Source organism: Orbicella franksi, chromosome 8 (genome assembly GCF_964199315.1).
Source record: "Orbicella franksi chromosome 8, jaOrbFran1.1, whole genome shotgun sequence".
NCBI lineage: Eukaryota > Metazoa > Cnidaria > Anthozoa > Scleractinia > Merulinidae > Orbicella > Orbicella franksi.
Window position 1 is genome coordinate 8665482 of NC_138152.1, and position 25261 is coordinate 8690742.

Below are 25261 nucleotides of genomic sequence, written 5' to 3' on the forward strand. Positions count from 1 at the left end.
CAACCAAGGATCTAGTGTTGTTGATTAACATGGTATTAGCAAAATAAACAGACACCATTTTAGTTGACATGAAAAACTATTGACTCCAACTAGCGGACTTTCGGCAGACGACTTTCGAAGCGATAGGCACGGGCAAACTTGTTATTTCGTCCTCGACAGACAGTGGAGAAACAAACTATAAATGCCACTGGAAAGTGTCTTGTTTTCGTTTTCCTTATTGTTTTAAACATTTTAAAGAACATCCCGTTTTGCATATAACAGAAGCGTGTTTAAAGCACCAATTAACACCTCAATACAGGTTTTTGTTAAAAGCCAGGCAGCTTTTAAAAGATTGCTCTAATGCAACCGCATTTTAAAATTCATTGACACTGACAAAATTTTGCCACTACAAAAACACTTTGTCACATTTCTGATAGATTAAATAAATTCATCTTTTGGTTTGATGCTTGTACTTAACCTCATACATGTTTATGAGGGTCAGTTGTTACCTTTTGAATTCCAGGCGCTATCTATGTATCAAGAAAAAAAATGAGGAAGAGAGAAGTAATTTCTTATGTAGCCAGGTTTGAATATAGATACACTAATAATAAAAGCGCATTACCAGAAGAAGGTTTTTATAAAGGTGATCGCGGAAAATATTTCTTTGTTAGATCGAACCTTCTAAGGCCGACGAGTTATCCAGGAATTTGACAAATAGTTTTCGCGCCAATTAAGAACTGTATTGCTTCACAGAGTTCTTGCATAAAACGCCAAAAATACTGGGCGTTAGCCAGTCAGAAATCGTGAATAACAATGCTTTGTTAAAACCTCAGCTAAGACTGACGAGGCGTCCTGTTTTAATAGTTATTACATGATTCTGATCTCATGCCTATTGTTAGTTGATGACGGAAGATTAATCAGAAAAACAACCGAAGTTAATTCAAGTAACATGAACGGCTTGGCAAGTATTTAAAAAGACAAATGGACGCAGTTGAAACCAATAACGAATGCAACCTTTCTTTTGAGATAATGTTCAGCAGTCGCCGTCAAAAAATATGCTCTCCCTGTTATAACGTTAAGTTCAAAAATTACGAAATATTAACAGTAGTGTTGACAAAAATCACATAGGAATCACATCTTCAGTTGCACCTAACGTTCATGTAATTGAGACAAAAAGCTATGAGCGATAAAAGTCTGAGAAAAAGTTAGTCGAATTTTTAAGTATTTTTGGAACAGTGTCGGCGTAACAAAAGCTGGCACGGTTATCCAATTACAATCTAAGGCGCATTTCTAGTACACTCTCGTGGTAATCTCAGGTTTCGCAGTTTAGTACTCTACAAACTTTTTAAGATAGTTTAGAAATAAAAACCCACTAGAATAAGAGAGCCCACTCAAATTGCTTAATCCAAAAGTGGACGCGGAGAGAACGGACGGGGTATTTTCACCACTTTTGACACTGATTGTAGCTTGGCCTTATAAAACTGTCGTAAAATTTTATTCAAAGGCACTTGCAGTTTATTTTCTGGATCAAGTTTCATCCTGTTTTGTGTCGCGCGAGCATGTTTCTCAATTTGTTAAAGTGACTTTAATTTGTTACTATACTAACAAGTTTGTATATGAAACATGTGACATCTTTAAGTTCTCTTTTAACGCTACCACTAAAGTTTGGGCGAAGATTTTTCCGACATTCCAAAATTCATGATGGAATTTGTTCTTTCTTTTCTTTTTCTACTTATTCGAGATGCGTTTTTTTAAATTTATAAGTCTTATAGATACAACAATTCTTTTTTTGTCTTTTTTGTCTTTCTTTTGTCTATATATATTTCACAAGAAAATTTCGAGGACTTCAGATTAAAAAATGAATTTGTATGTTCTAAATTTTCCCCCCAGCACACGACAGTCCTTCCTACGAGCTTCAAATTGAAGAAATCTGAAAAACTGTTGCATGTCTTGATTCTACTTTTGTATGTTTGACGGCACAACTGTTGATGAGTGCGCGATTAAAAATTTATCTTTCTTTCAAGTTTTCAACAATATAACTATACCAAACATCATTCTATTACTACAGAACAATAAGGCGCATTATTCGGGCGTTTTTGAACTGTTAGTATCACTATGGTCTTAGTCTCTTATATCCGACCGCGGACAATTTTTAATATTGCCCTTGGTAACAGTCGATTATCGTTCTGGCTCGAAGATAATAATCTGATCAAGCTTCTATATGTAGAATCCGACCCATGTTTCTGTAGTCCGCTGGGTTATGGGCTCGACCCGTTGTAACGTCACAAGTTTACTTTCTTTGTTTCTTCAGTCACAACTTTTCTTGTTGCTCTAAAATTTTGAAGATAACTCTCGCGCAATAGTCAAAGAGTGACCTGCTAAATGAAAGTTCACATGGCAGGGTACAATTCGCACGGTAACACGCCACAAATAAGAATATCAAAATGGTAATTTTGATGTTGTTTGTTTGTTATTGCAGGTGTACAAACACTTGCTGCCATCAAGGTAACCACCTTACTAATTACAAACAAGAAACGTTCTCTTTCACCCATTTTCGTGAAAGAATCATGTGGAAATTTTAACGTGAAATCTGCTCTCTTTTCTCTTCTGATAATGTTGTATAGCGCTCTTGTATTTGTATCAATAACGAACATCGGAGACTTTTTAAAACGACTTAATTTACATCAGCTAATTAGGACATATGTTAAAGAGAGTTAAAGTTTCATTTTTGTCAAATTCTCTCAGTCTGTTTGACTTGATTGAGCGCTGGCTGCCTCATTAACAAAGTTGTTGCACAAAACTGCTGCCACATTTTAGCATTTTCTCTTCCACACAAGAACCCATGTGAAAGCAAGAACCCATTTAAAACTTTCGAATTCGCAACAAAATCCACGTGTTTCACGCGTAAATGTTTCTTTCACAACCAATCAACGAACGCTTTGTTTGTCTTCAATGAAAGGAGATAACAGAGCGATACAAAGGGATGTCTTTCAATGGTTAACAATAAAAACCCTATCAGGTACAGGTTATCTTCTGTTTTAGACACGGAACTCTCAATTATTCATTGTTTCCGAAAGGAAAACCACCGTCAACAAAATTCTGATATAAGAAAAGTGTTGTCAAGGTAGGTTTGTTATTAAACAGAACGCGCATAAAAACTACCGAAGAGAAAAGCAAATCTTGATTTACATTTTGCCATGTGTACAATCCGCTCCACTTCAATCTTCTTTGTAGACTGGGAAACTACAAGCAAAGATTTCGTTAAAGGGATAAAATTTACTTCGACGCAACGAGACATTAAAGTTCACTTGTTTTACAACAAGAAAACGGCGATCAACGACCTTCCAGCCGATTGCGAATGGATTGTGAAACACCCAACACTTACAGCTTCCGCGGAGGCTTCGTGGACCGCGCTTTTGACATACGTACTGCATTTTTACACGCATACTTCATGCAACTGTGTAAACAATCACTGCAAACTTTGGCCCAAGCGTCATGTCCACACGAAATACAAAGCTCATATCGTGTCCGGAGACGAAGCGAGATACGAAGAACTGGAAGCCATTTTGAAATTTAATAAAATCCCTGTAAAAATCATCAATGTTGGAGAACGCACTTTGCTGGACCTGTTTCAATTTTCCTGCAGCCACTGTAAAATTATTTTCAAAACTAAGAAAGAGGCCGATTCTCACGATCACAGCAAGCATAATTTTTTGTGTTCGAATTTGAAATGCGAGAAAAGCAAGCGAGCCAATGGCTTCTTCGCGAAAAAAGAGTTGGAAGAACATTTGGCACGCCAACAGGGCTGCGAATTCTGCCCGGATAAAATATTCTGCTCGCCCAAGAAGCTGGGAGAACACATGGCGAAAACGCATAAGAGATGTGACTGCAGCTGTGAGGAATATTACGAAACTAAAGATGAGTATTTGGAACATTTTTACAGCAATTTGCCGCTCCCGTGCCTCGAGGAACCGAGCTGTTCTGAGCGTTTTCCAAACATTGAATTTCAAGCTTTTCACCACAAGTCCGCACATGGGGCAACTTACCCATATTACTGCATGGCTTGTTACAAAAAGAAATATCTCGTATGTCTCAAAACAGCCGAGGAATTATTGAACCATGTGGAAGAAGAAAAACATGGAAATGAAGATTTTGCCTTTGCCCAAATTCCACTTCATATTGCTTTGAATGGCGACTAAACCCAAGCCTACAAACTTTCAAAACGGACAACCGCGTTTAATCCTCAAGCTAAGAGGTTGTAAGACTAAAATTTGTTCTGGGAGGTTATTTTTTTGTAGAGTGTAATTGTTTAGTTTGGACATTGTAAATCGAAACTGGCGATTCTTAGAGCATTTTGGACCAAAACTGGCCTTAAAAAAAAAAAAAGAAAAAAAGAAAAAAAGAACAGTATACATTTGGCAAACACAAAATGAATGGTCGTGTTGCTAACATGTCGACAAAACGATTTTTTTTCTTTTAATCTATCGCAATTCCTATTGCTTGTAAATAGGCTCATTTGGATCCCATTTAAAACGTTTTTCTAGACATTGGCGGCGATATTTAACAATTGTTAAAGCTCTGAAGTTTTAATTAATTGAACTTGAAGAGCGAAAGGGTCTGTCAGAGCTCGCGTTGGAACACACGTACGCAAAACACTCTGAGCAAGTTGTGCTAAGTTGTATCATTACATGAGAAAAGAGCCAACGATTTATTTGCTTCAAGAAATTCAAAACCTTGTGTTCAAAGTAAAATTTTAACGGTGGAAGAGTAATGAGTTTACTTAAGCAGGACTCTAAGGTGATTGTTTGCTAATTGTTTGAACTCTGTTCGTGATAGCTTGTTTAATTTGCGGAGTTAGTTTCTTCGAGTCAGCTGGGACTGTTCCCATGTTGATTAGCACAGTGTTGTTAACAAAAACTCCAAATTTCGGTAACGAACCGATTAAGCAATGTGTTCAACTCACGTTTTTAATAAAAGTTCGTGTATTTCGAAAACTCAACTAACTCACTCCTACGTATTGAGTTATAAAACCTGCTGAAAACGTTTCGTCTTTGTCTCTCCTACGCACAAGAGTTTCTCTTGGGTTACTTGAGGGTTATTTTTGTATTTGTCAAGGTGTGTAAATAAATGTAAATGGCTTCCGGAGAGAGTTCACCTGTTTGGTTCTAAGCATTTGCTGTCTTGAGGCGATTTCACTCGTAAACGGTTATTAAAACTCCATAATAGCATGTAGATTATTTAATAGAAACCTCAACGATCATCTGAGTTTCGTTCAGTTTGAAACTCAATTCACCAAAGTTAAACTTTCTTAACTAACACTACTTTACTTTCCTATTTAGCTGTTTCTTTCCCTATAGTCTGTAGAGTTGTTTTGCTGCTGCAAATAAATGAATGGAGTGACTGCTCATCTGAAATTTTTAGAATTTACCACAGTCGATCTTTATAAGCTACATCTCGAACCGTAAAGGGACAAATTGCTAGCTTTGGCTATATTTACTTCAACACCAACCTGCTCACCAACTTTATCTACTAATCTAGTACATAAAAAATTTTGGTCGCTTGCTTGTAGCGACTCAAGGCAAGAGGATTTCTTTTCTAGTTTATGTATCTTATTAGAAGGTGTAAAGTTTTGCTGTATATTTTTCGAGTTATGCCATGACACGATGACGAGCGTGCAGCTAACAATGGGAAGTGTGCGCTGACGGTTTCCATGGCAAAATAACTAACCATGCGATACCTACGTTTATCTTCGGGAATACCCGGAAAATGTTCGAAAATGCTCGGAAAACGTTCGGGAATGCTCGAAAAACGTTCTGAAAACTTGCGCACAACAGGTCCGAGTAATTGGTTTATTGGTTCCTAGGTTACGTTTAATTAACGGATGTTTTCGACAATCTAATTAGTTGATTTTTGCGCAATTTTTTTGTGTCTTGAGGATTTGTGCCTCAGCAACTTTATTCCATTGTCGAGCTAAATTCTCAGTGCAGTTCCTCTCATATAATCAATACAGCTATATTAAAATTACTTCAACATTTTTTTATTTTATACTGGATTGGTCTTAGTCATCGGTTGCGATTTTAGACGATTTCCGACAAACTGTTTTAAATTCGTGACGTGTTTGTGATACGAAGTTTCAAATTGATCATCATTATTTACCTTTAGGAGCGACTGTGCGGCAAATAAATTCTCCTATTATTGGTCCCCTAAGCACGCAAGTAGCTGAGTCCAAAATACTCAACATTCAAAATTCAACATGGCGGCCCTGCTCAATCTAAGAGAAGGTCCTGGAACTGCGATCGGCCGAGATAATGTCAATAAATTATTCTTAAAGAAATCATGCGATCATATTTTTCAAGATTGATTGAAATATATCGCAGAAACCATCCAAACCAAGAGACTACAATTCTAAGATTACATTATAGGCCTTTGGCCAAACACATCCCAAACAAATTAAAACTGCACGGTATTTTTCTCCATTGTTTTCATAGTCTCCTTGACGAGAGAGTTATGACTTCCAATTGAAGTCTCCATTGTGAGTTTAAAAAGGTCAAACACAGCGCAATGCATCTTAATTAGGTTTAAAAACAAATCCGCTCAGGTCTTTGACACTTGGCGCTTTAAATAAAGCATTGAGCTGATTAATTTGTCCGGACAACTGTACAAGATTAGTACAGAACTAAAAATGCGTGTCAAGTCGTTTCTCCTGGATTGGGAATCTAATGGTCAGTATTACTTCAAAGACATAGCGATATCTCCTCAAACACGGGGCTATCTTCACTTCTACGTGTTTTATCGAAGCAAGGAACTGCCGGCAAAGCTGTTACCTCAGTTTAGGTTCCTCCATGTGCCAAAGAACTCGATTGTAATGCCATTGTTTGCTGCGGATTGGAAAGTTTTATCAACCAAGCTTATCGCTAAGGACCCGCGCGTTTGGCTGCAAGAAAGAAGAGACATCATCCTCGTCTCATCTGAGCCTCAAAGCGTTTTTGCTTCGTTGATAGAGATCTTGAACGAGGAGAAAGCTCCCTACAAGATGGCGGATACAAAGGAATGCACTCTTATGAATGAATTTCGATTTAAATGCGACAAATGCCGCATGATTTTTTGCAATAAGAAAGAGCTTAAGAAACACGACGAGAGATTCTGCGGGTATTTCGAAGGATGCCTGACACAGAAGCACAAGCGTAGGGTTGGATTTTCTAGCGGAGATTCGAAATTTCAAGGAGGCATCCAAGACGCCGATAAGTGTGATCTATGCACAGCGAATTGTGTCATGACGTACTGCCCACACAGGAGCAGAAAAGAGGAAATGAAAATGGTCCACAGGACAACATATGTAGGCAAAACGCATCCATGTTGGAGTAAACACGATACCAACGAGTTCAGCGCGCACTTTCTTTATGGTTACGACGCTTTGCCATGTTTGGCAGTAACCGGCTGCGCGCGCACCTTTCGCACACTTCAGGAACAGGCGCATCATCACGTGACCGAACATGGCTGCCAGAAGCCTTATTTTTGCATTGTGTGTTATAAGTTGTTGAGGGTTCAGTGTTTTGAAAGTGAAAATGAGTTACTGTATCATGGTAAGCTTGAAGGACACTGTGAACCTGAGTTCTCCTTTGCATGAGAATCAAGTCGGTTTAAAAGAACTCAAATTTGAAAAAGGCACATAGCCAAATGAAAATTCGGCGGACACTTCGTGAACTTTTAAAAAATCAATTTCTGAAAACCGTTCGCTCAACCTTTCCAATATATAAATGCTATAAATATAGTTATTTAAGAATCAAGTTTTCTACTTTCACTGATCTTCGTTACGCAAACTAATTAAAGTAATGTGATGTAATTTCTTCGAGTAGCTGTATTAATGAAACAATTCTTTATTATTTGCAATCTTTACTATTTGTTAAATTAAGTGAGTTCGCGTTTGGCTTGAAAAATCCCGGGGGTGTATGTTATAGCAGAGTTTGGCAAATAAACGCCCAAATTAACTGGCAATTTAGTTCCTCGCTGCACAAGCTTGACGAAACGAGCGACACTCGAGAATTAGCGTTACAGGCTCGATTTTTATTGCTTTTAAAATAATGAAAGTGAGCGGAAGTAAAAGGGCCGCTAACGTGTTTGTCAGTCAGGCATGCGCAACTCAACCGGAAGTCCAATATTTTCGAACTTCTACCGACAGCTTCCGAAGTTCTGTAATCGAACAGTTTTAGTTAGAAATCAACTAGTGGTTACTTTCGGGAAGGAAAAATCTAGGTCCAGGGAACCAGCCAGTCATGTCTCTCCAAAGCCACTTTTTGCTCGTACTTAAGCCCCGCCGACTGAGAGGGACAGGCAGCTCTGAGAACGAGGGTAAAGTCCAAGCCACTCGGCTAATATGTGGCCCATCACTGCTGGTGCCGAGCTCGGACCAAGTGGTTTTCTCTTTGGCGCAGAAGTATAAGCGACATGTGCAGACAAAGTGAGATGCTGATAGTAAGCGCCTTTTATTAGAAAAATCTCCTAACAACTTCACATAACTGGATCACTGTATGTTGCTAATGCGTGAATGCTCTAGTGAACACTAGCCCTAAACAAGAAACCAAAGTATCACCGGTGACACCGTGCTTGTTCCCAGGGCTTCTCGTTCTTGTTTCACATACCACGTGACTAAAGTAACGAGAGCTCTGGCCAGCGAGTATGGAGAAAATAAAAGGTTCTTGTTTTTACTAGTTACCAGTAAATCAAATTGTTAAAAACTGGATTATTGGATAATGCAATTTAACGCTTATCATTGGCTTAGCCATCACGATATGTGAGCCATTATGCCATGCTCTACAAATGTAGTAAGCAGACTCATACTTTTCTAGGGCGTTCTTATTTTTATTTTACTCAATTAGTTTTCTATTCATTTGGGGCGTTTTTAGTAAAACAGTCATTTCAATCGTGCTTGCTGGATACGAGATGGTTGTAGCCAACTCATATCCAACAAGCACGAGTGGACTAATTGTTAAAGAGTAACTGTACACTCAAAAGTCAACATAAACATAAGAGATTTTTATTGTCTCTCTCTTGTGTTGTTTAAACAGTGGAGATCCTGACAAAAATGGCTAAGAGAAATGTGGGTTTTTGGTGAAGAAAATAAAATGCATATGAGTAAAAATATCTTCAACTTTAGCTTTACACGCCAATGTAAGATAAAGGTCAAAATTCCAAGGAACTTTACAGCGAAAATTTAGACAACTTTCGGTATGAAAACATCACTACCACATGGATTCATAAAAAATTAGGTTTCAAATATGCTTCATTCCTTTCTACTAAAGGAAGATAGCTTATAGTCACCTTGCCTAGAATTTAGTCACTTTCCTAAGGAAATTAGTTTAATGTGACATTATTTCATAACTTAAAACTTTTTTTTCTCCACATAGATCTGTAGTAAAAGGCCAACAGCAGTTGCCAAAAATGTCACACACCTCCCTCCGCAAATCAATGTTGCTGTCAATGTCTTCTTCCTTACCAACACTGGTTCAAGGAAGGCGGAGGGGTGGTGACGTTTAAGTGTACACCTTACCCTCCACAAATCCCTGTAGTTTTTTTTAGCAATGTTTTGCTATCATTGCAACACTGACTCAAGGGGGGAGGGGTGTGGGTGGACAGGCCATGCCTCATGCTGCAGGGTCTTCTATTTGAATTGGAAACTGATTAGACAGTATCAAAAAATGTTCAAGGATTAAGTTCTTCACGTTAAGAAAATGTGAAAATTCCTGGCCAAATGTGCCTATGAGTCAACTCCACTTCACCACTAAATGGAGAGTCTAGTATCCTTTTATTCTTGATGCAAGCCACATATCTTAATCTATTTCTCCCTGGGAGATTCTGGTATCAAATCTCTCAACAGGGCTGTGCTTTAGAAGCACCCGGGCGCCAGAGGCGTCTGGCTTTTGCCTTTGGGCGACTAGAAAAACTTACTACTTCATAACAGCTTAAGCACTGGGCTCCCAGGATTTCATGGTTAGGAACCTTTAGCTCCTTGCAATTTTTCTTAGACCACAGCCTTGACATTATCTTCAACTGGTTTCTACACACTTCATGTATGCTTGCACGGATAATTTGGAAATACACCAAGGTAATTCACTGGGTATGTGAGCATGCAGGAATTTTTGTGAAACTTAGCCTTAAGTTGGTGTGACATTAGCAAAGTACAGATGATTAACGATGGATGAAAGTTCACTTCCAAGTACATTTGGCCAGGACGAAGATCTGACAGTTTCAACTTATATAGCAGTTCCTTACAAACAGACCTCTCGGTAACAACAGAAAATTGACACTACAGCAAACAACAGCTAGTCCTAAGAGTCGAGACGTGCTAGTTCCATGGTGTAAATGCCAATGGATTCCATGTCATGCAACACAAAGTAGATCTGTTTCAAAGACGATGCCATGACAGAGACAAAGTAGTTGGAAATGGCCTTCAGGATGGTCTGAGCGGCTGTATCCTTAGGGAAGTTGTTACTGCTTTCAGAGCAGAAAGAGAACAGAGTATGGTGTTAGTTTATTTAATCAGAGTTCTTGGCAATTTAGGCCCCGCCCCGTCCACACTGTGCCAGAAAAATTTGAAAATTGAGGTTTCAGTCTGAAAACGCATCAAATGACCACACTATGCTGGACGAATTTAAAAATACAACAATCACTGCTCATTTTAGATTTGTGTTTGAGTCAGGGAATCCCGTGATTAACGTGGTGCCATTGTTTTTGAAGAGCACCATTTTCGATATGTTTACTGCCCCCACAAAAAAGAAATGCTGGCATTGTCAAAGTCATTTGGTTTGAAGAGCATTTTTGAAAAGCTCCGTTTTTGTGATGGATTAGTGTGGTCAGTAGGCCTAAGCATAGAACTTAAGCTGCATTTTCAAATTTCTCCGACATAGAGCGGACGATGCCTAAATAAACTAAACTCCTGCTTTGTCATCCTATTTGTGAATCACTTCTATGATAACCAACCAAATTGGATTCCACACAACCCTACTATTGTTAAAAATACAGTAAATGTTTATACTCACGCGCCACTTCCTATAGACGGGAGAGCAATTGTTTTGATGTTTTTCTCATCAGCTAAAGTCAGGACATTCTTGACTGCTTTCTCCAAATTGTCTACAGAGGAATCACTACCCCAGGTTGGGCTGTGGACATGAATCACGTACTGTGCCGGCAAGTTGTGCCCATCACAGATTGCCGCTATGAGAGAAGCAAACAATATGTTAAGTCTTTCTAGTTTTCTTAGGCTACGTTCACACTTGATGCCCAAGCATGGTGCCAGAGTACGATTCCTGCTGGGAACTCATGCTAATACGCCGTTTCTCCAACTACTCAAACCAGAATTCAAGTAAAGCCTGCACTCAGCTTGAGGCCATAGCGGCATTCAACAATGATGCTTTTCCAGTTTTCATGGGATGCAAGGGCAAGAAATTACTGGCCCTCTTCAAGAGAATTCTTGTCAACTGCAGAACTTTGAACTGTTCTCCGGCATTTTGCCAGTTTGTGTAACAAGTATCTATTTATACTCCAGGTGCGAGAGAGGCACTGTGAGAGTAAAACGTGTTGTCTGAGAACATAACACAATGTCCCCAAACAATACTCAAAACTCATGGCCAGACCAGAGAATGCTATGTCTGATACTGGTGAGGTTAAGTTTGATATGAGCTAAGTGGCCCATCAGGCTGGCACTTATCTCTCAGTTCTGTAGTATGAAAAAGCTAGGAGTATTTCTACTCCTCCCTGGATGGGTGCTAGTCCATCACAGGGTTATCCCCAGCATTAAATTTGCTGGTACCCATTTAGGCACCTGCGTGGAGAGAGGCACGGTGAAAGTAAAACATCTTGCCCAAGAACACAATGTCCCTGGCCGGAGCTTGAACCTGGACCGCTTGATCCAGAAGCTAGTGCACTAACCATGAGGTCACTGCGCCTCCACAATGCTATGTGTGATATTGTCCAAAGAAAAACTGACCTGTCGCTAGTTCTAATTGTCCATGAGACTCTGACAGTTTCTTGACTTCTTCTTTGAACTCATCTCCACCAGCTTTTTCCAGCACTGACCCTTGGTAACAAGAAAGCGTGAAAAATAGAAACATTATATTACATTGTTTTTGCCAAGGATGTTCTACATACATGTGTATGTATGTAAAATCAAATGTTACAGTTGAATTCCATTAATGTTTTCAGCAGGAGTACAACTGGTTTTCACAGGCAGGTGAGACTTTTTGAATTGAACTTCATTCTAAGAAAAACTTTCCTCTGGTTGGTAGAATCAGGTGAGCAAAATCATCCTTAGAGCCAGTCAATTTGCCGGGTGCCCAGCCTATAATGAAACCCCTGCTATGTGATTGTAAATTAATTTCTAACTCATAGTACGTTATCCAATCGATAAATGAGGTGATTACATGTAGCAAATTTAAAGTGGTTCCATTATTATGATGGGCCTTGAGATGATCTCAGAGTTATTGCTACAGCTACCTGACTGTTATCTTAAGGCTGATTTTCCACAAACTGAAGGTATGGGATTTGCACATCACGAAGGAAAAATTAACAATGATGAACAAGATGCAAAGTACATACCAACTTCACCGCCAAGATAAAATGATGCATTGGTCGGGTGGACAAGAGCATCTGCCTCTACAGTTGAAATGTCTCCTTGAATAACTGTCAACTAAAAGCAATAAAATACAACATTGAGCTGGTGTGCAAAGCTTCAAATATTTTGTTCAAGTTTGACTTTCCAGACATTTAGCTTCTGCATTCCTGGTAAAATTGATGTTTTGTTGCCGGGGCTTTCAGAAAGTTTTGAAGTCACGTTTAGTTCACTTTTGAGTCTGATCTTCACAGCCGTAATAATCTTGTTACTTTGTATGGGAATTGTATTGACAATAGGCAAGTTCATCCCTAACATCAAGGGACAACCAAGCATACTCAGCCATCACAGGTGATGAGGTTTAATATATATATGTAGATTTAGGCCAGCCTAAAAGCATAGCTCCTGGGCCGGGTTGTTCAGAGCCAAATTAAGCTAACCCAGGAAAAGGTAGAATTTTGATTTGAGTTTTGTAACTTTGCGTTGAGGTTTTCTGTATATTGTTTGGCCTTCTGTTGTGAGTTATAATAATCACTATATACACAAAACAAAGCAGCAAAAAACATTTGTGTAGCAGAAGAAGTTATAATTCGGTTAACTTTTAATTCTGGGTTAGCATTAACCAGCTTCCGGACAATAATGCCCTGTTTTTAACAAGTTAACCTGGGATGAGCCCGCGATTCAATCGAAAACCAGCATTTGGTCAGCAGTCAACTTTAAAAAAACACTCGACTTCGATGAGCTGTAAACTTGAGCCCGCGATATGGTCATGTGATACTGGTCAGCGGATACCTTGTTTTGACAGGTGTCAATTGATCATAACTTGGATGTCCAATATCAAAGAAGTACACGGTAAACCAAGGCTGCATATCTCTGTCAACCTATTATTTGGAGTATGGCCGCCATGTTGCGCGACTTGGTCGTCGTCGTCACCGTCGTGCGTACGCGTCCACGAGCAGTACCGCTAGCTATGATAACCATGAGAAAATCAACTCATGGGTTTCCTTTTCTTTCCTATATGAGTATGGAGCTCTGCTTGGCGGCCCTTTGGACTGCCGCAGCTCCGCTATAACCCTTAAGTTATGAAAGCACCAAGGGTTTTACATTTATCTCAGTCTTCTCGCAGTGAGGAAGCAATATCTCAGTGTAATATGGTTTAATACTATAATATGGCTTGTACAGCTGCATTTGCTTTGCTCTGAACTCATTTACGACTTGAATTTATAAAATAACATTTTTGCCAAGTACTCACCTTTTGACCCAAAAATAGAGTTTTCTCTGAGAGAACAGTGAAACCAGCTCCAGGACCAGACTTTTCAGCTGCTTTTCTTGCAGCAGGCTGAAAATAATAAATAATAAGAATTATAACACAAAGAAACAACAGGTAATCTAGAACAGACAAGATACCCCACCATGCCAGCTCAGGTTTATCTCTCTTGCTCACAGAGCTAACTACATAACAACTATTGAGTGAGATACTGTCTCTCAACCTCAGGACAGTATACATCATCAATGCGCCATGGTGTCAAGACATCAATAACTTATAATTCCCAACTCTCACGTCCTGGGTTTAAGTCTCATGCCCTCAAGTCAAAAGTTCTAATCTCACACCTACTCACACCTAAAGAACAAAATCTCATGCCTAGCTGAAAGATCTGAGCTATTACGGTATGCCCTTTAACTTTAAGAGTAAAGCTCCATCTCTGAGAGGTTCACATCATGATACCAGACAATCACTGTAGGTAAGTACTATACCTCCCAGCAAAAAAAAAAAAAAAAAATTCCTTGTTACGCACACTGCACATCAATCCTACAACTTACCCCTTTCTTTTTGCCTTTACCAGCCGAGATTGGTGCTTTCTTAGCAGGAGGGGCCTTCTTTGTTGGGGTTGCAATCTTCTTACCAGAAGTTACAGCTTTTGGTGCTGAAGAAGTCTTGGGTTTCTTTGGTTTTAATTCTTCTGGTGATACAAGTTTTCCACCTTTTCTCTTCTTCAATAGTTCAGGATGGATGTTAGGAAGAACACCACCAGAGGCGATTGTTACTCCTTTCAGTAACTTGTGGGAAAAATGGAATTATATCAGTTGTTATATACACACGTCATGCATTTGTTGTGCAAAGTCCCAAAATGAATTTCAGCTTTAGTTGATAATGCACAGTTCCAGGAAAAATCCATATCCCCCCCTCCCTACAATAGGGATTGGAGTTTCCGGGGGTAGAAAAGTGGGGATGGGGTTTATGTAAGGCCAAAACATTTAAAGAGATGCATGAAGTTTAATTGGCATTTCCAGGAGGATGGTGGGGTCTTCCACAGGGGAGGCATGGATATTTTCTGGAACGGCACAATTCATTGTGGCAGTATGAGTGAGCAGAGATAGGCCTGCTGGAGTGAATAACAAGAGAATGAAACTGAAGGAGAATGAAGACAGAAAGATGGGGTTGTTTTCAATAACCACTTTCCCTCATCTCAGCAAGTTCAATTCTGCTAACTTGCAGTCATTTTGTCCAGACTGAAAGTCCACTTGCCCAGACATTCAATTAAGATTATAGTGAATACATTAGCACTCTTGGAGACCTGTGGTTAATGGATTAAAGAATGAGGGATAAACGCATTATGTGTAAGCTATGCACACGTTAGTTAAAGGTCGTACATGTAAGGGGACCAGTACTTGAGAATAGTAGCTGTCGTGGGGACAAGTCCCCTCACGTGAACCAGCCATTTTTGTCAGGACCAAAATTAGGTTCCTGCAACTTGTCTCCTGAATTGAAACTGCTTCAATTTGAAGGAACCAGTTCCCACGACTAGTGCCTCCCACCCTTTGTGTGAACTGTTTGTAAGACAATGCAAGTCGCAAGGACAAGTGCCCTCTGTGTGTGGTGACCTGAAGGAACAGGAAGTAAACAGATACTACCACTCTAAGCAAACAGACTTTCAGCCTCAGGGAATCATCCTGTGGGGAAAATACACTGCTTCCTTACTGCTCACTTGTGCTTTGCAGTTGCTCACAGTCAAAGCCACAAGAGGGTCATACAGGGGGTCTCTGACACAGTTCACAAATGGAAAAAATAGAGGTTCACAGATCAAAGATATAAAAATTTTGTTTTCCTGAATCACGAAAATAAACAAGTAAGATACTCTTTTCAATGACCTGTTCTTTCACTAGAGAGAGAGTATGAAGAAAGCAAAATCGTGAAAGGCTACGTCAAGGTTCAATGTTGCATGTCGCACACCCAAGCCACTCTCCATAGATGACTCTAACCATTCAAAGGACTTGCGTAAAAATAAAATCAGCTAATCACACATCACAAGAATACTTCTTTACAACCTTCTCATAAGGTAACATTTACTCATATACATTTTGTCCTTTGATTTCTTGACAGCTTCAGAATTCAATTATGAAAAAAAAACCCTATACGAAATAGATCGGCAATATTGATTAATACGGTAAAGTACTCCAAAATACAACAACAAAGGTGTGATATGACAAAGATTGTTACATAGGCCTAGGGTATCTACGAAGATAAACCTTCCACATACCAGCTCACAATATGACTAATCCGTCAACCGGAAACACCACAGACAATGGTCCAATATCGACATGAATTTATAACATGTTTGAGGTCACACAAGGCAGGCCAAAAAATATGAACAGAAGTATAACTATCGACTAGTTGGTGGCGATCAAGAGAAGAGTATTTAAAGGGGATGAAAATATTGATAACGATCTTATGTTCTCGAATTTCACCAATCGTGCAACCATGAATACAGCACCAGTCGCTCGCTTTATAACAACACTACACATAGCGCATGGGGATTTGAGAGATTGTAAGCGTATATTAAATCAAGTCGAAAGTGAAGTTTGTATATAGTGAAAAGGCTCTATAAAGGATTTATACTGGAAGTTGAGGTGTCACTCAAGATCAATGTGATTAAATTGGAAAAATCACCGTTCGGGAACGATCTCGATGGACCCAGCTGTCGAACTATGGTTTATGCTTTTCATGGGTCGATGTAAGCGTGGGTTAATTTGCGATCGCAATTTTAGTCACACTAGTTAAGGTTAAGTTGTATTCTCGTCACACTGCTTAAAGCTTACAATACCTGACCCTAACAAATCCTCTCAAAGGGTCGAGCAAGCAAGGAAATAAAACTCTCAAGGCAGCAACAAATTTCAAATCACTTTGCCGTCCTTGGAAATAACCATCTGTCATGAACATGCAGCCACTTCTTAAACTACCCCGCGAACAGCCGATCGCGAAAGTTCCCTCGCTTGCGATCACAATGAATTCACTGCAATCCAAGTAAACCGTAACATGTATATATAGCACTCACTTGATGAAGTTCTTCGTCGTTAGCTACTGCAAGTAAAATATGGCGGGGAATGATCCTAGTTTTCTTATTGTCTCGCGCGGCGTTCCCTGCGAGTTCTAAGATCTCGGCGGTCAAGTATTCCATCACGGCTGCTTGATAAACCGGAGCGCCAGATGCGATGCGAAAATGATGCGTGGCTTGGCGCAGATAACGGTGAACTCGGCTCACTGGAAACTGAAGGCCAGCTTTGGCTGACCGGGACACTGCCTTTGCTCTCTTGGCTGCTTTTCCACCACGGCCCGACATGTTGTTTCCGATGTACACGAAACTCGCGGAGGGGAATAGTGAGCGAGTGAGCGTGCGGGGTTCAAGTTGTCCGTCAATTGGGAAACTGACCAATCACAATCAAGAAGCCATCAAATTTGCCCTACCATATTTGGAACCGCGTCGCTCTGGGTCCGCGTGGCGTCTGTTTTGAACAAAGACATCAGCTGAAAAGTAAGTTAATTTACAGGAATAAAAGAAAATCGAGCAATTGATTGCAACAAAAGAAATAAAAAAAGGCCTGACTGGCTACAGACTAGAACTGACTGTGACAAGAAAACAGATACCTTGATTGTGGGGCAGGGTCCATTATAAATTATCAAGAACTGACAGCTGCTTTCTGACTATTCACTTGCTAGTCCATCATAAGGTTACCCCCAGCATGGAATTTGCCAGTATAGTACCAATAATTCATACACCTGAATGTAGAGAGGTACTGTGAGAGTGAACCCGGGGGAGGGACTTCCCTATAAAGAGGTCAGGGGTGCTCATCGGAAATTTGAAAAGAACCCCTCTAGAAGAGGTACCAAGACTTGCTTGAAATGGTTTTCACCCTTAAGAGGTACCAATTCTAAAACAACATATAATCTCCTGACATTTGTTTTCAGTTCAATATACTAGAAGGTGCTGCGAAAGCTCCTGCTGTGGATGCTTTGAGGCTGAACACCCTGAGAGGAACCAAAACTGTGTTTTTAACCTCTAACCACATCCTTTTCATATGGGCGTCCTCCACGAGAAGTAAAGAGTCTTGCACTCCAGAAAAACCTTTTAGTGGGGAAGGGGGGTGCAATAGGGGGAGGGGGGGATGGACACAAACGGAATAGCCCATGCATCCCGCAGCTCCAGACAAGATAGCCTACATGTGTGAAGCTGTACAAGTAGCCTGCATGTAGGCTACGGAATAAGGGTGCTAGCAGAAAAAAAGCACTTTGAACCAATGCATATCATGCAACAGGTGATACAAGCAACATATTTCATCTAAGAGGGAAAAAACTCTCCAAATCTTGATTTATTTACAGAAACATACAAAACAACTCAATCTTTTTCTTAAATAAAAATATCTCTTTAGATCTTTGTTACTGCCGCTGTTGCAGTGCATCATTGACAGATTTAAGCTGATTGGCAGCTGTCAATAAACTCTGTCCTTCAATAAGTAAGCTTGGTAGGTTGCTAACTGACCCATAGTTCTGAAATAGAAAGAAAAATGGTTATTTTAAAAATGACAGTTCCAAACACAAATTTGTAAAAAATTTCCTGCGATCTTATTTAGTAGAGCAGTTGGAGCTTTATCAAGAAATATTTCTGTTGTGGAGGGGAAAGGGGAGGGGGGTTAAGTGGCAGTGTTTAATAGCAGTGCTCTTGGACACATTTTTGGGCTGGCTGCTTAATGGTTACCATCCTAGGAACCAGACCAAGAGGCTCCTTCACTGCAAGCAGACATTGTATATTCCAAAAAACAACAAAAAAAGCAATGTGAACTCTGTACACAAAAAATGTTAAGTGACAAAATTAATATTCCTTTTTTCCATTCACTACACATATTTTTTGGGCAAGGGAGGGGTTATCATGTACTGTTACTTGGAGGTTCAATATGGTGCACTGTGCTTTCAGTAGAATTATGGTAATTGTTATATGATACTAACCACCTTTGATGCCTTCTTTGAAGACAAATCTTTTCTGCATTCTTTCTGTAATGCCTCAAGCTTGGCTAAAAATAGGCTAAAATCTTCCAGTAACTGTAGGGAGTCAAAGATATTACTAAATAGCTGTAGGCAGATATTATGAGAAACCACACTGCCTCTAATAACTCATAAGCACTGTGCATAGCCTGCAAGCAGTCTCACGTTTGGGGAGCACAAATGCAAGCGGCTTAGCTGTGAGCGCTGAATCAAGCGGCAAGGCCGCAAGACAAGAAAGTGTTCTTCTCAAAGGTCAGCCTTTTTGCAGGCTATTCTATGTATAGTCATTCAGTTTTTACAGTGCTTTTAATATTAGACCTGATGCTCACCAGAACTTTGACGAGTTCTCAATTCTGAATCATCAGCTGGCTTGAAGATGTGAATTTTATTCCCTCATAATGTTCAAAACAATAATTCATGCCCTTATTCATAAACAAGTTTTTACTAATCAAAAATAAACTCTGTATCCTCTAACTGCCATGTAATATCTTCTATAGTATGCACTAAGGACAAACTTCAGTAGTGTGGCAGCTCTTGTAAGCTTGTAATTTTATTTGTCACCATGGTGTAGCAGCTGTCATTGTTTTTGGGTTAGGGACATTGTTTTTGCTACTTTTTCTATTGTTCTGTCAAAAGGTATCGAGCCATTCATGTGAGACCATGTCGCGAGAGGTGCTTCATGACCCACAAACTTAAGGAATTTACTTTTAAACTTTACCTTTTGTCTCTCATTGTTTTGCTGAAGGTTACTTTTCTCACTCTCAAGCTTTGCTGAGATCCTATAGAAATAATATAACAAGATATAAGTCTGGAAAGATGCATTTTGAACCTAATATTGAAATCAAGGTGGTGCACAAACAGAGTAATGAAGGCTTATATTACACCAATTTGGACTTGCCTTCACCTTGTATTTTGATAAGTTGTAGTCTGGAAAGGGATTTTGTGAAGAGACCTGGTTTATAAAAATATTAATATGGTTTTTACAGTTTCAAGATTTTCACAAAAACATACCTTGATCTCTTTTGCTGCACACTAAGGAGATCTTTACGAAGTTTGTTTACTTTTGATTTTGCCTGCAAGATAAACCTTATTAATAAGACAAAGTTCAACCACTGCTATAAGCTCATAAATATCACACAATCCTAGTAAAATATGTCCCTTTCATTACATTCCTTGTTAAGGAAAGCTTGGTACTACCAGTATGTTTTATATTATTATTATAATTATTATTATAAAGATGATTCCAAAACCATGCTGTCTAACAATCAACACAGTCCATATTTTCTGATTTCTTCTTTTATCACCCGATTATAGTATCATTCAGTCTCTGGTTGTGGTTACCGTAATAGCAGCTTTTAGCTTACCTTCCTGAGATTGGCCCTCAGCATTTGGTTTTCTCTGTAAACATCAATCTGCAAGTCAAAGCAGGACCATAGCCAGAAAAACATTATGACTGAGGCAATGATATTTGTCTGTTTGTTTATTTTAATATTGCTAGCACTGACTTAATTACTTCCCCCTTCAAAAAAGAAAAACAAAAACTTATTGTAGCAAAAAATTGACTGAGGCAAGGGCCTCAGTTTACCTGCTATTAGCTACGGCTTTGTAATTGGCACTGATTGTGACAGTTAATACATTTTCAAAAAAAGCTATTTTGGTGCTAAAAACTAAGATTAAATAAATATTGTTTCAGCATGGACACCCTTGGGATAAAACTTAGTCTAATAGTAAGATTATAATTAATAATATTAGGAGTTGTTTGTTTTTGCTGAGACTTCAGTGGCTGAGTTACTTGTCCAGGTGGAAATTAATGATCTTACTACTAAATTAAATAAACTCACAGTTTCACTGAAAGATTTTCTTATTTGAATGAAAAACTCCTTCACAGCTTGCTTGCCAGCAGCTGACTCCATGTCATTCCTACATGATTTTAAGAAAACAAAAAGTCAATTACTGAGAGGCAATAAAAAAACCAAACCAAAATCTCTCAAATAGCTGGTCAATAGCACACGCTACACAGAAAAAAACTCTGGGTTCTCTCGACAGGAGTTGAACCAATGACCAGCTCAGTCTGCTATTATACCAGTTACAAGTACCTTGTTACATGGCTTAGCTCCTGCCTTCAGTGTTAAGGCATCCGACCAATGTACATAAGGACATGTACGCCTAAGGTTGTTTTGTTTTGTTTTGTTTTGTTTTTCAGCGTTAAGTTTCATTCTCATTTTGTTGAGAAGTAGTTGCCCTGTAGTCACCTGGTTTCCAGGGCTTCTTCTTCTATGACTGTGAGAATAACATCAAGGTCTGTGATCTCAGACATGCTGTTCTTTCTTCCCTGATCAGCATTAAACAACCTCACAAAATTATTTTCTGACAGGGAGAAACATCAAGAAAAAGAAATTAATTTAACATGAATCCCCAGGCAATAACATCATGTGGAACTCTCATTCTTGTATAAAAAGCTGATACTTTTACTTCATCTTTTAGCTAGAGTGCCCCATTTGATGCTGAAAGTAATGTGATGATAGAATTTCTCAGATCACGTGCAAAGCAAATAAATCCTGCCATCTGATCATGATCTTAAATTCAGTGCTTGAAACAAACAACAGCCTACATGTATGCTGCTTGTGAGCATATCCAGGTTCCTAGTGCTTTTAGTAAGACCCAGCACCCACTACAGCTCTGGTGGCACTTCTTTTCTGAATCACCAGCTATATACATAATTATTCTAAAGCAGTTGATAAACTTCGGCCCTCTAGAGGCCTTCTAGAGGGCCTCTTATTGCTCTCAGAGGGGTAGGGCTGTACAGGGTAGCCATCTACTTTGAATCTTATTGAAAGCACTACCATCTCTGCACCATAATGTTCCTAGGAATAGCCACATCCCTAGACAGGACGATAATCCATAGCTGGTTACCACCACCCCCACCTCCCCAGCATATTTTGTGGCCTGCCTTTACTTAACAATTCGCTTGTACCTCAGCCCTGAACAGTAACCAAACCTGGACAATCAATTACAATCACATTCTTCAAACAACCATTGCCAAATCTTTTTCACTTACTCCTATACTCATTTTCTAAAGATTCCATTGCTTTGTCCCCAGCTTGTTCCGCATCATCCCTTCTTCGTTTTCGACCTGCTCTTGTCTTCAACGTACCAGGACCTGAAAGCGGGGTCTTCTCTGGCAACAACTGGCAAATCAGAAAAATAGGAAAATTACCTTGTTTAAAAACACAACACAAACCTAAAATGTAAAGGTGCACTACAAAAAGATTTTGCTCCCTCCATCTTTTACACCATCTAATTTGCATCTTGTTTAAGTTTTACAAGAGGACACTTAGGATTTGAAGAAATACTGTGTTCTGAAATCCCCCATGAATATATTTAACTCTTCAAATTTCTCCAACTTTCTACTTTGTTTTTGGTCTAGATACTTAATGAACTTCAAATTGAACTTTGAGTCTCAAGGTTGAATTTTGTGGTGTTTGTGTCAGCGTAAATATATATGTAGGCCTGTCATAGATAAATAAATAGTTTTTTAAGTACCTTTCGTGATGATGGACTAGGAGTTCGTTCTCTGCTCTCCACACTATCTATGAAAAGCAGTCAAAAAACAACAACAACAACAAAAAAAACAATGTTGTAATTTCATGCTGTGAGCCACTAGTGAAATACATTGTAATAAAACAGTTATTTTTGCTGGCTGAGCCACCACTTCTCTTGAAAACAAAGAAAAACTAGACTGTTCCAGACTCTAAGTTTATGGGAGTGAGCAAAGGTGAACAAGGGAAGTGCAAAAACAAGGGGGGCCTGAAAAGAATGCTCTTTCCCACCCTAAAACCCCTTGCCTTTTTATGGGGGGGGACAAAGGAGGCTCTGAACACTGCAACACTGCAAAAAATTAAACAAACACTGCATCACCACAAGAAAAGTCAATGAAACACCGTCTTCGCAATATATATGTTTTAAGCTCCACGATTTAGACGTTATGCTGCAAAAATTTTCCACTAGGTACGTGTCTAATAAATTAGCATGGATTGACAAAGTTTACATGCTAAATTCAGGTCTGAGAAAGATCAAACAAGAAACCACAGCCCCACAAATAATTTCATTTCACCAAACACTGTGGGGTAAAAAGCACAAACATCGCACACCGTGGGGTTTCAGATCACTGCAACACCACAAGGTGGGACTCTATTCACCACATCACCACACTAGAAAAACAATTAACACCCCAACACTGCAAAGCCACATGTCCCCCTCTTTTTACCACTCGTTCTTCATGCCAGCTCCCAACTACTAACCAAACACCCAGAATAGGCTAAAGAAAAACTTGCAGTGTTATTTTTAAACTACCAATAAATACAAACTTTCAGAAATTATTACCCTGGAAGAGTACAATAATTATTAAAAAATGGGTCATTAGAAAAATTGGTCATTGGCAAGAGTTTTCATCGGCTTAGCCATCATGGTATATGAGCCATTATACCACGCTCTACAAATATGGTAAATGTGAGTGTAGTTTTGGGGGGCATTTTTATTTTTATTTTATTTTGTTTTTCCTTAAAACAAATTTTCCACTCACATTTGCTGGATCTAAGATGGTTATTGTCCATTTGGTGCTATGTGCCCTGTTGCCTTATAGGCTATGTACCATCTCATATCAAACGCACGCTCATGGAATAATTGGTAATTAACACATCTATAACTAATAACAGGCCAGGAAAGATGGCAAGCAGGCACTTTAATGTTACAGCTAAATCACTTATAATAATAAAGCTTCTATCCATATCATGGAACATGTATTTACCTGTTTGAAGTTTGGCCAGTGGACTCTCAAGCACAATAATTGAATTTCGGCTTTCATCGGGTGTCCTGGAGGGCACAGCTGATGACAATTGATCATGATCAGTCAGAAGACCATCTTGATTTAAAACATGACGAGAATCATCTTGTGGCTCTCCTGGGTGGAGGGTCTTGTTTGATTTTGACACAGCAGCTGCATATGCAAATATAGGAGATTGAGATTCTGTCAAGATATCCTCACAATGCTCATCTGATGTTGATGGAATTGGAGAGAGTTCTTGTGTCCTTGGCAGGTCAGATGGTGACTGCTTTGAAACAAAATAATAATCAGTGGGTATTGTTCATTTGTGCCACCTAGCTATTTGCCAATCTTCTGATAATAAGCCTTCCTGAAAAATGGTGATATTATTTTTGAAGAACCAGTTTATACCTTGAAAAAGATTTTAGAAATTGTTCTGCAACTCTAAATTTTTACACACACAAAGTTGAATCAAATCAGAATGTGCAAAGTGCACAGTCTAATAAGCTCATGGCTGGGTTGCAGACAATGCCAATCAGGGGAGTATTTAGGGACTCTAGTGACTTACTGATCACCATATTATGTTAGACACCTCTGAGTGGCTGACTTTCTCAAACACCGACAACGAATACCAGTAACATCTGCAGGTGTTATTTAATGTTAAATAACGACAGAGATAAATAAATTTTATTAAGTTAGTGTTAACTACAAGAACAAAGAATATAGCATATACAATATTTAAGCTTACTTGACTTGAGATAACAGTACTGGCATGGGAAGAGCCATCTGTCCAGTTTGTTTTAACTTTAAAGCTTCTTATTGTAGTCTGCCGCTTTCTAAAAGCAAATATTCCATAAATAATAGGGCATCCTTCATAACTATCACACAGAACAATGTTGGATCCGTTAATTTGAGCTAAAAATTCTAGTTAATTTGTTGCTTCGTGATCGCTTGGCCGGTTGGACTAGTTAGTTAATCAATCCAGATCTATGAATTACAACTTTAAAAACTTCCCAAGGTAGTAAGTAATGTAAACGCTAAGTTGACCGCCAAGCAAACGCTAAGTAAACGCCAAGTGAACTCAATATCAATCATCACTTAACTAAACAATGTAAGATATGGATATGAAGCGGCCTCGCAACCAAGTCAAACAAGGCGGCTCGCGATCACAACACTGGACGATTTCATTTCGATCTACTTTCAAACCACCAATAAAGGATGAGTTGCACAACGTAGGAAATATATTAATGAACTTACGAAGGTCTTCGCCTATCCAAGCCGGCTTGCCTGAAGGAGCGAAAAGAAGAGGTAGCGGAGTTTTGAGAGAGACGATCTTCGTCGGTTTCTGCCGCCATTTTTTGTCCGTTCACATGCCCAGTCTTCTTGCGCATCGTCCAGGCAAGAAGGTCCGCAATCGTGCTAAAAAGTTTATGAGGAAGATGCAAACGGAACCCCAAAACACTCCCGAAACGACTGGGAATTAAGCCGTAGCTAAAGATATGAGAGGATTGTCTTGCATTTTAAGCCCGTCTGTTTTCCT

The 25261-nt window shown here is 39.2% G+C and overlaps 4 protein-coding genes across 6 annotated transcripts; 2 read left to right on the plus strand and 2 right to left on the minus strand.

Annotated features, from left to right (window-relative positions):
* The first annotated feature begins 1119 nt into the window (after window positions 1-1119).
* On the plus strand, window positions 1120-4312 carry LOC145495518 (uncharacterized). Its single transcript, XM_081475159.1, has one exon. The coding sequence runs from the start codon at window positions 3177-3179 to the stop codon at window positions 4176-4178; it is 1002 nt and encodes a 333-aa protein (XP_081331285.1). The 5' UTR covers window positions 1120-3176; the 3' UTR covers window positions 4179-4312.
* Window positions 4313-5500: 1188 nt separating this feature from the next.
* On the plus strand, window positions 5501-8609 carry LOC145495537 (uncharacterized). Its single transcript, XM_081475180.1, has one exon. The coding sequence runs from the start codon at window positions 6662-6664 to the stop codon at window positions 7604-7606; it is 945 nt and encodes a 314-aa protein (XP_081331306.1). The 5' UTR covers window positions 5501-6661; the 3' UTR covers window positions 7607-8609.
* A 389-nt stretch (window positions 8610-8998) lies between these two features.
* On the minus strand, window positions 8999-18119 carry LOC145495508 (core histone macro-H2A.1-like). 2 transcript variants are annotated; one of them, XM_081475147.1, is made up of 7 exons: window positions 16918-18119; window positions 14405-14641; window positions 13836-13922; window positions 12571-12661; window positions 11963-12052; window positions 11016-11190; window positions 8999-10467 (listed from the first exon to the last, which is right to left on the minus strand). In XM_081475147.1, the coding sequence occupies exons 1-7, from the start codon at window positions 17200-17202 to the stop codon at window positions 10305-10307; spliced, it is 1128 nt and encodes a 375-aa protein (XP_081331273.1). In that variant the 5' UTR covers window positions 17203-18119; the 3' UTR covers window positions 8999-10304. The 2 variants fall into 2 exon arrangements, with proteins under 2 accessions (XP_081331273.1, XP_081331272.1); XM_081475146.1 differs by having other exon boundaries at window positions 8999-10470.
* Window positions 18120-18207: 88 nt separating this feature from the next.
* On the minus strand, window positions 18208-25217 carry LOC145495501 (uncharacterized). 2 transcript variants are annotated; one of them, XM_081475135.1, is made up of 12 exons: window positions 24979-25217; window positions 24470-24557; window positions 23707-24007; window positions 22443-22489; window positions 21958-22087; window positions 21152-21266; window positions 20741-20819; window positions 20264-20311; window positions 19911-19972; window positions 19618-19678; window positions 18864-18956; window positions 18208-18407 (listed from the first exon to the last, which is right to left on the minus strand). In XM_081475135.1, the coding sequence occupies exons 1-12, from the start codon at window positions 25110-25112 to the stop codon at window positions 18297-18299; spliced, it is 1269 nt and encodes a 422-aa protein (XP_081331261.1). In that variant the 5' UTR covers window positions 25113-25217; the 3' UTR covers window positions 18208-18296. The 2 variants fall into 2 exon arrangements, with proteins under 2 accessions (XP_081331261.1, XP_081331260.1); XM_081475134.1 differs by having other exon boundaries at window positions 23707-24010.
* Between the last annotated feature and the right edge of the window lie 44 nt (window positions 25218-25261).

What these genes read in the sequence shown, in the direction of transcription:
- LOC145495501 (XM_081475134.1), bottom strand. Translation starts at nt 25,112, where the DNA reads ATGCGCAAGAAGACTGGGCATGTGAACGGACAAAAAATGGCGGCAGAA. An exon ending in TTGGATAGGCGAAGACCTTC is followed by an intron (nt 24,558 to 24,978) that starts GTAAGTTCATTA and finishes ATTTGCTTTTAG; the next exon opens with AAAGCGGCAGACTACAATAA. An exon ending in AAAACAATGAGAGACAAAAG is followed by an intron (nt 18,957 to 19,617) that starts GTAAAGTTTAAA and finishes GACTCCCTACAG; the next exon opens with TTACTGGAAGATTTTAGCCT.
- LOC145495508 (XM_081475146.1), bottom strand. Translation starts at nt 17,202, where the DNA reads ATGTCGGGCCGTGGTGGAAAAGCAGCCAAGAGAGCAAAGGCAGTGTCC. An exon ending in CTCTATTTTTGGGTCAAAAG is followed by an intron (nt 12,662 to 13,835) that starts GTGAGTACTTGG and finishes TATTGCTTTTAG; the next exon opens with TTGACAGTTATTCAAGGAGA. An exon ending in CCGTCTATAGGAAGTGGCGC is followed by an intron (nt 10,471 to 11,015) that starts GTGAGTATAAAC and finishes CTGCTCTGAAAG; the next exon opens with CAGTAACAACTTCCCTAAGG.
- LOC145495537 (XM_081475180.1), top strand. Translation starts at nt 6,662, where the DNA reads ATGCGTGTCAAGTCGTTTCTCCTGGATTGGGAATCTAATGGTCAGTAT.
- LOC145495518 (XM_081475159.1), top strand. Translation starts at nt 3,177, where the DNA reads ATGTGTACAATCCGCTCCACTTCAATCTTCTTTGTAGACTGGGAAACT.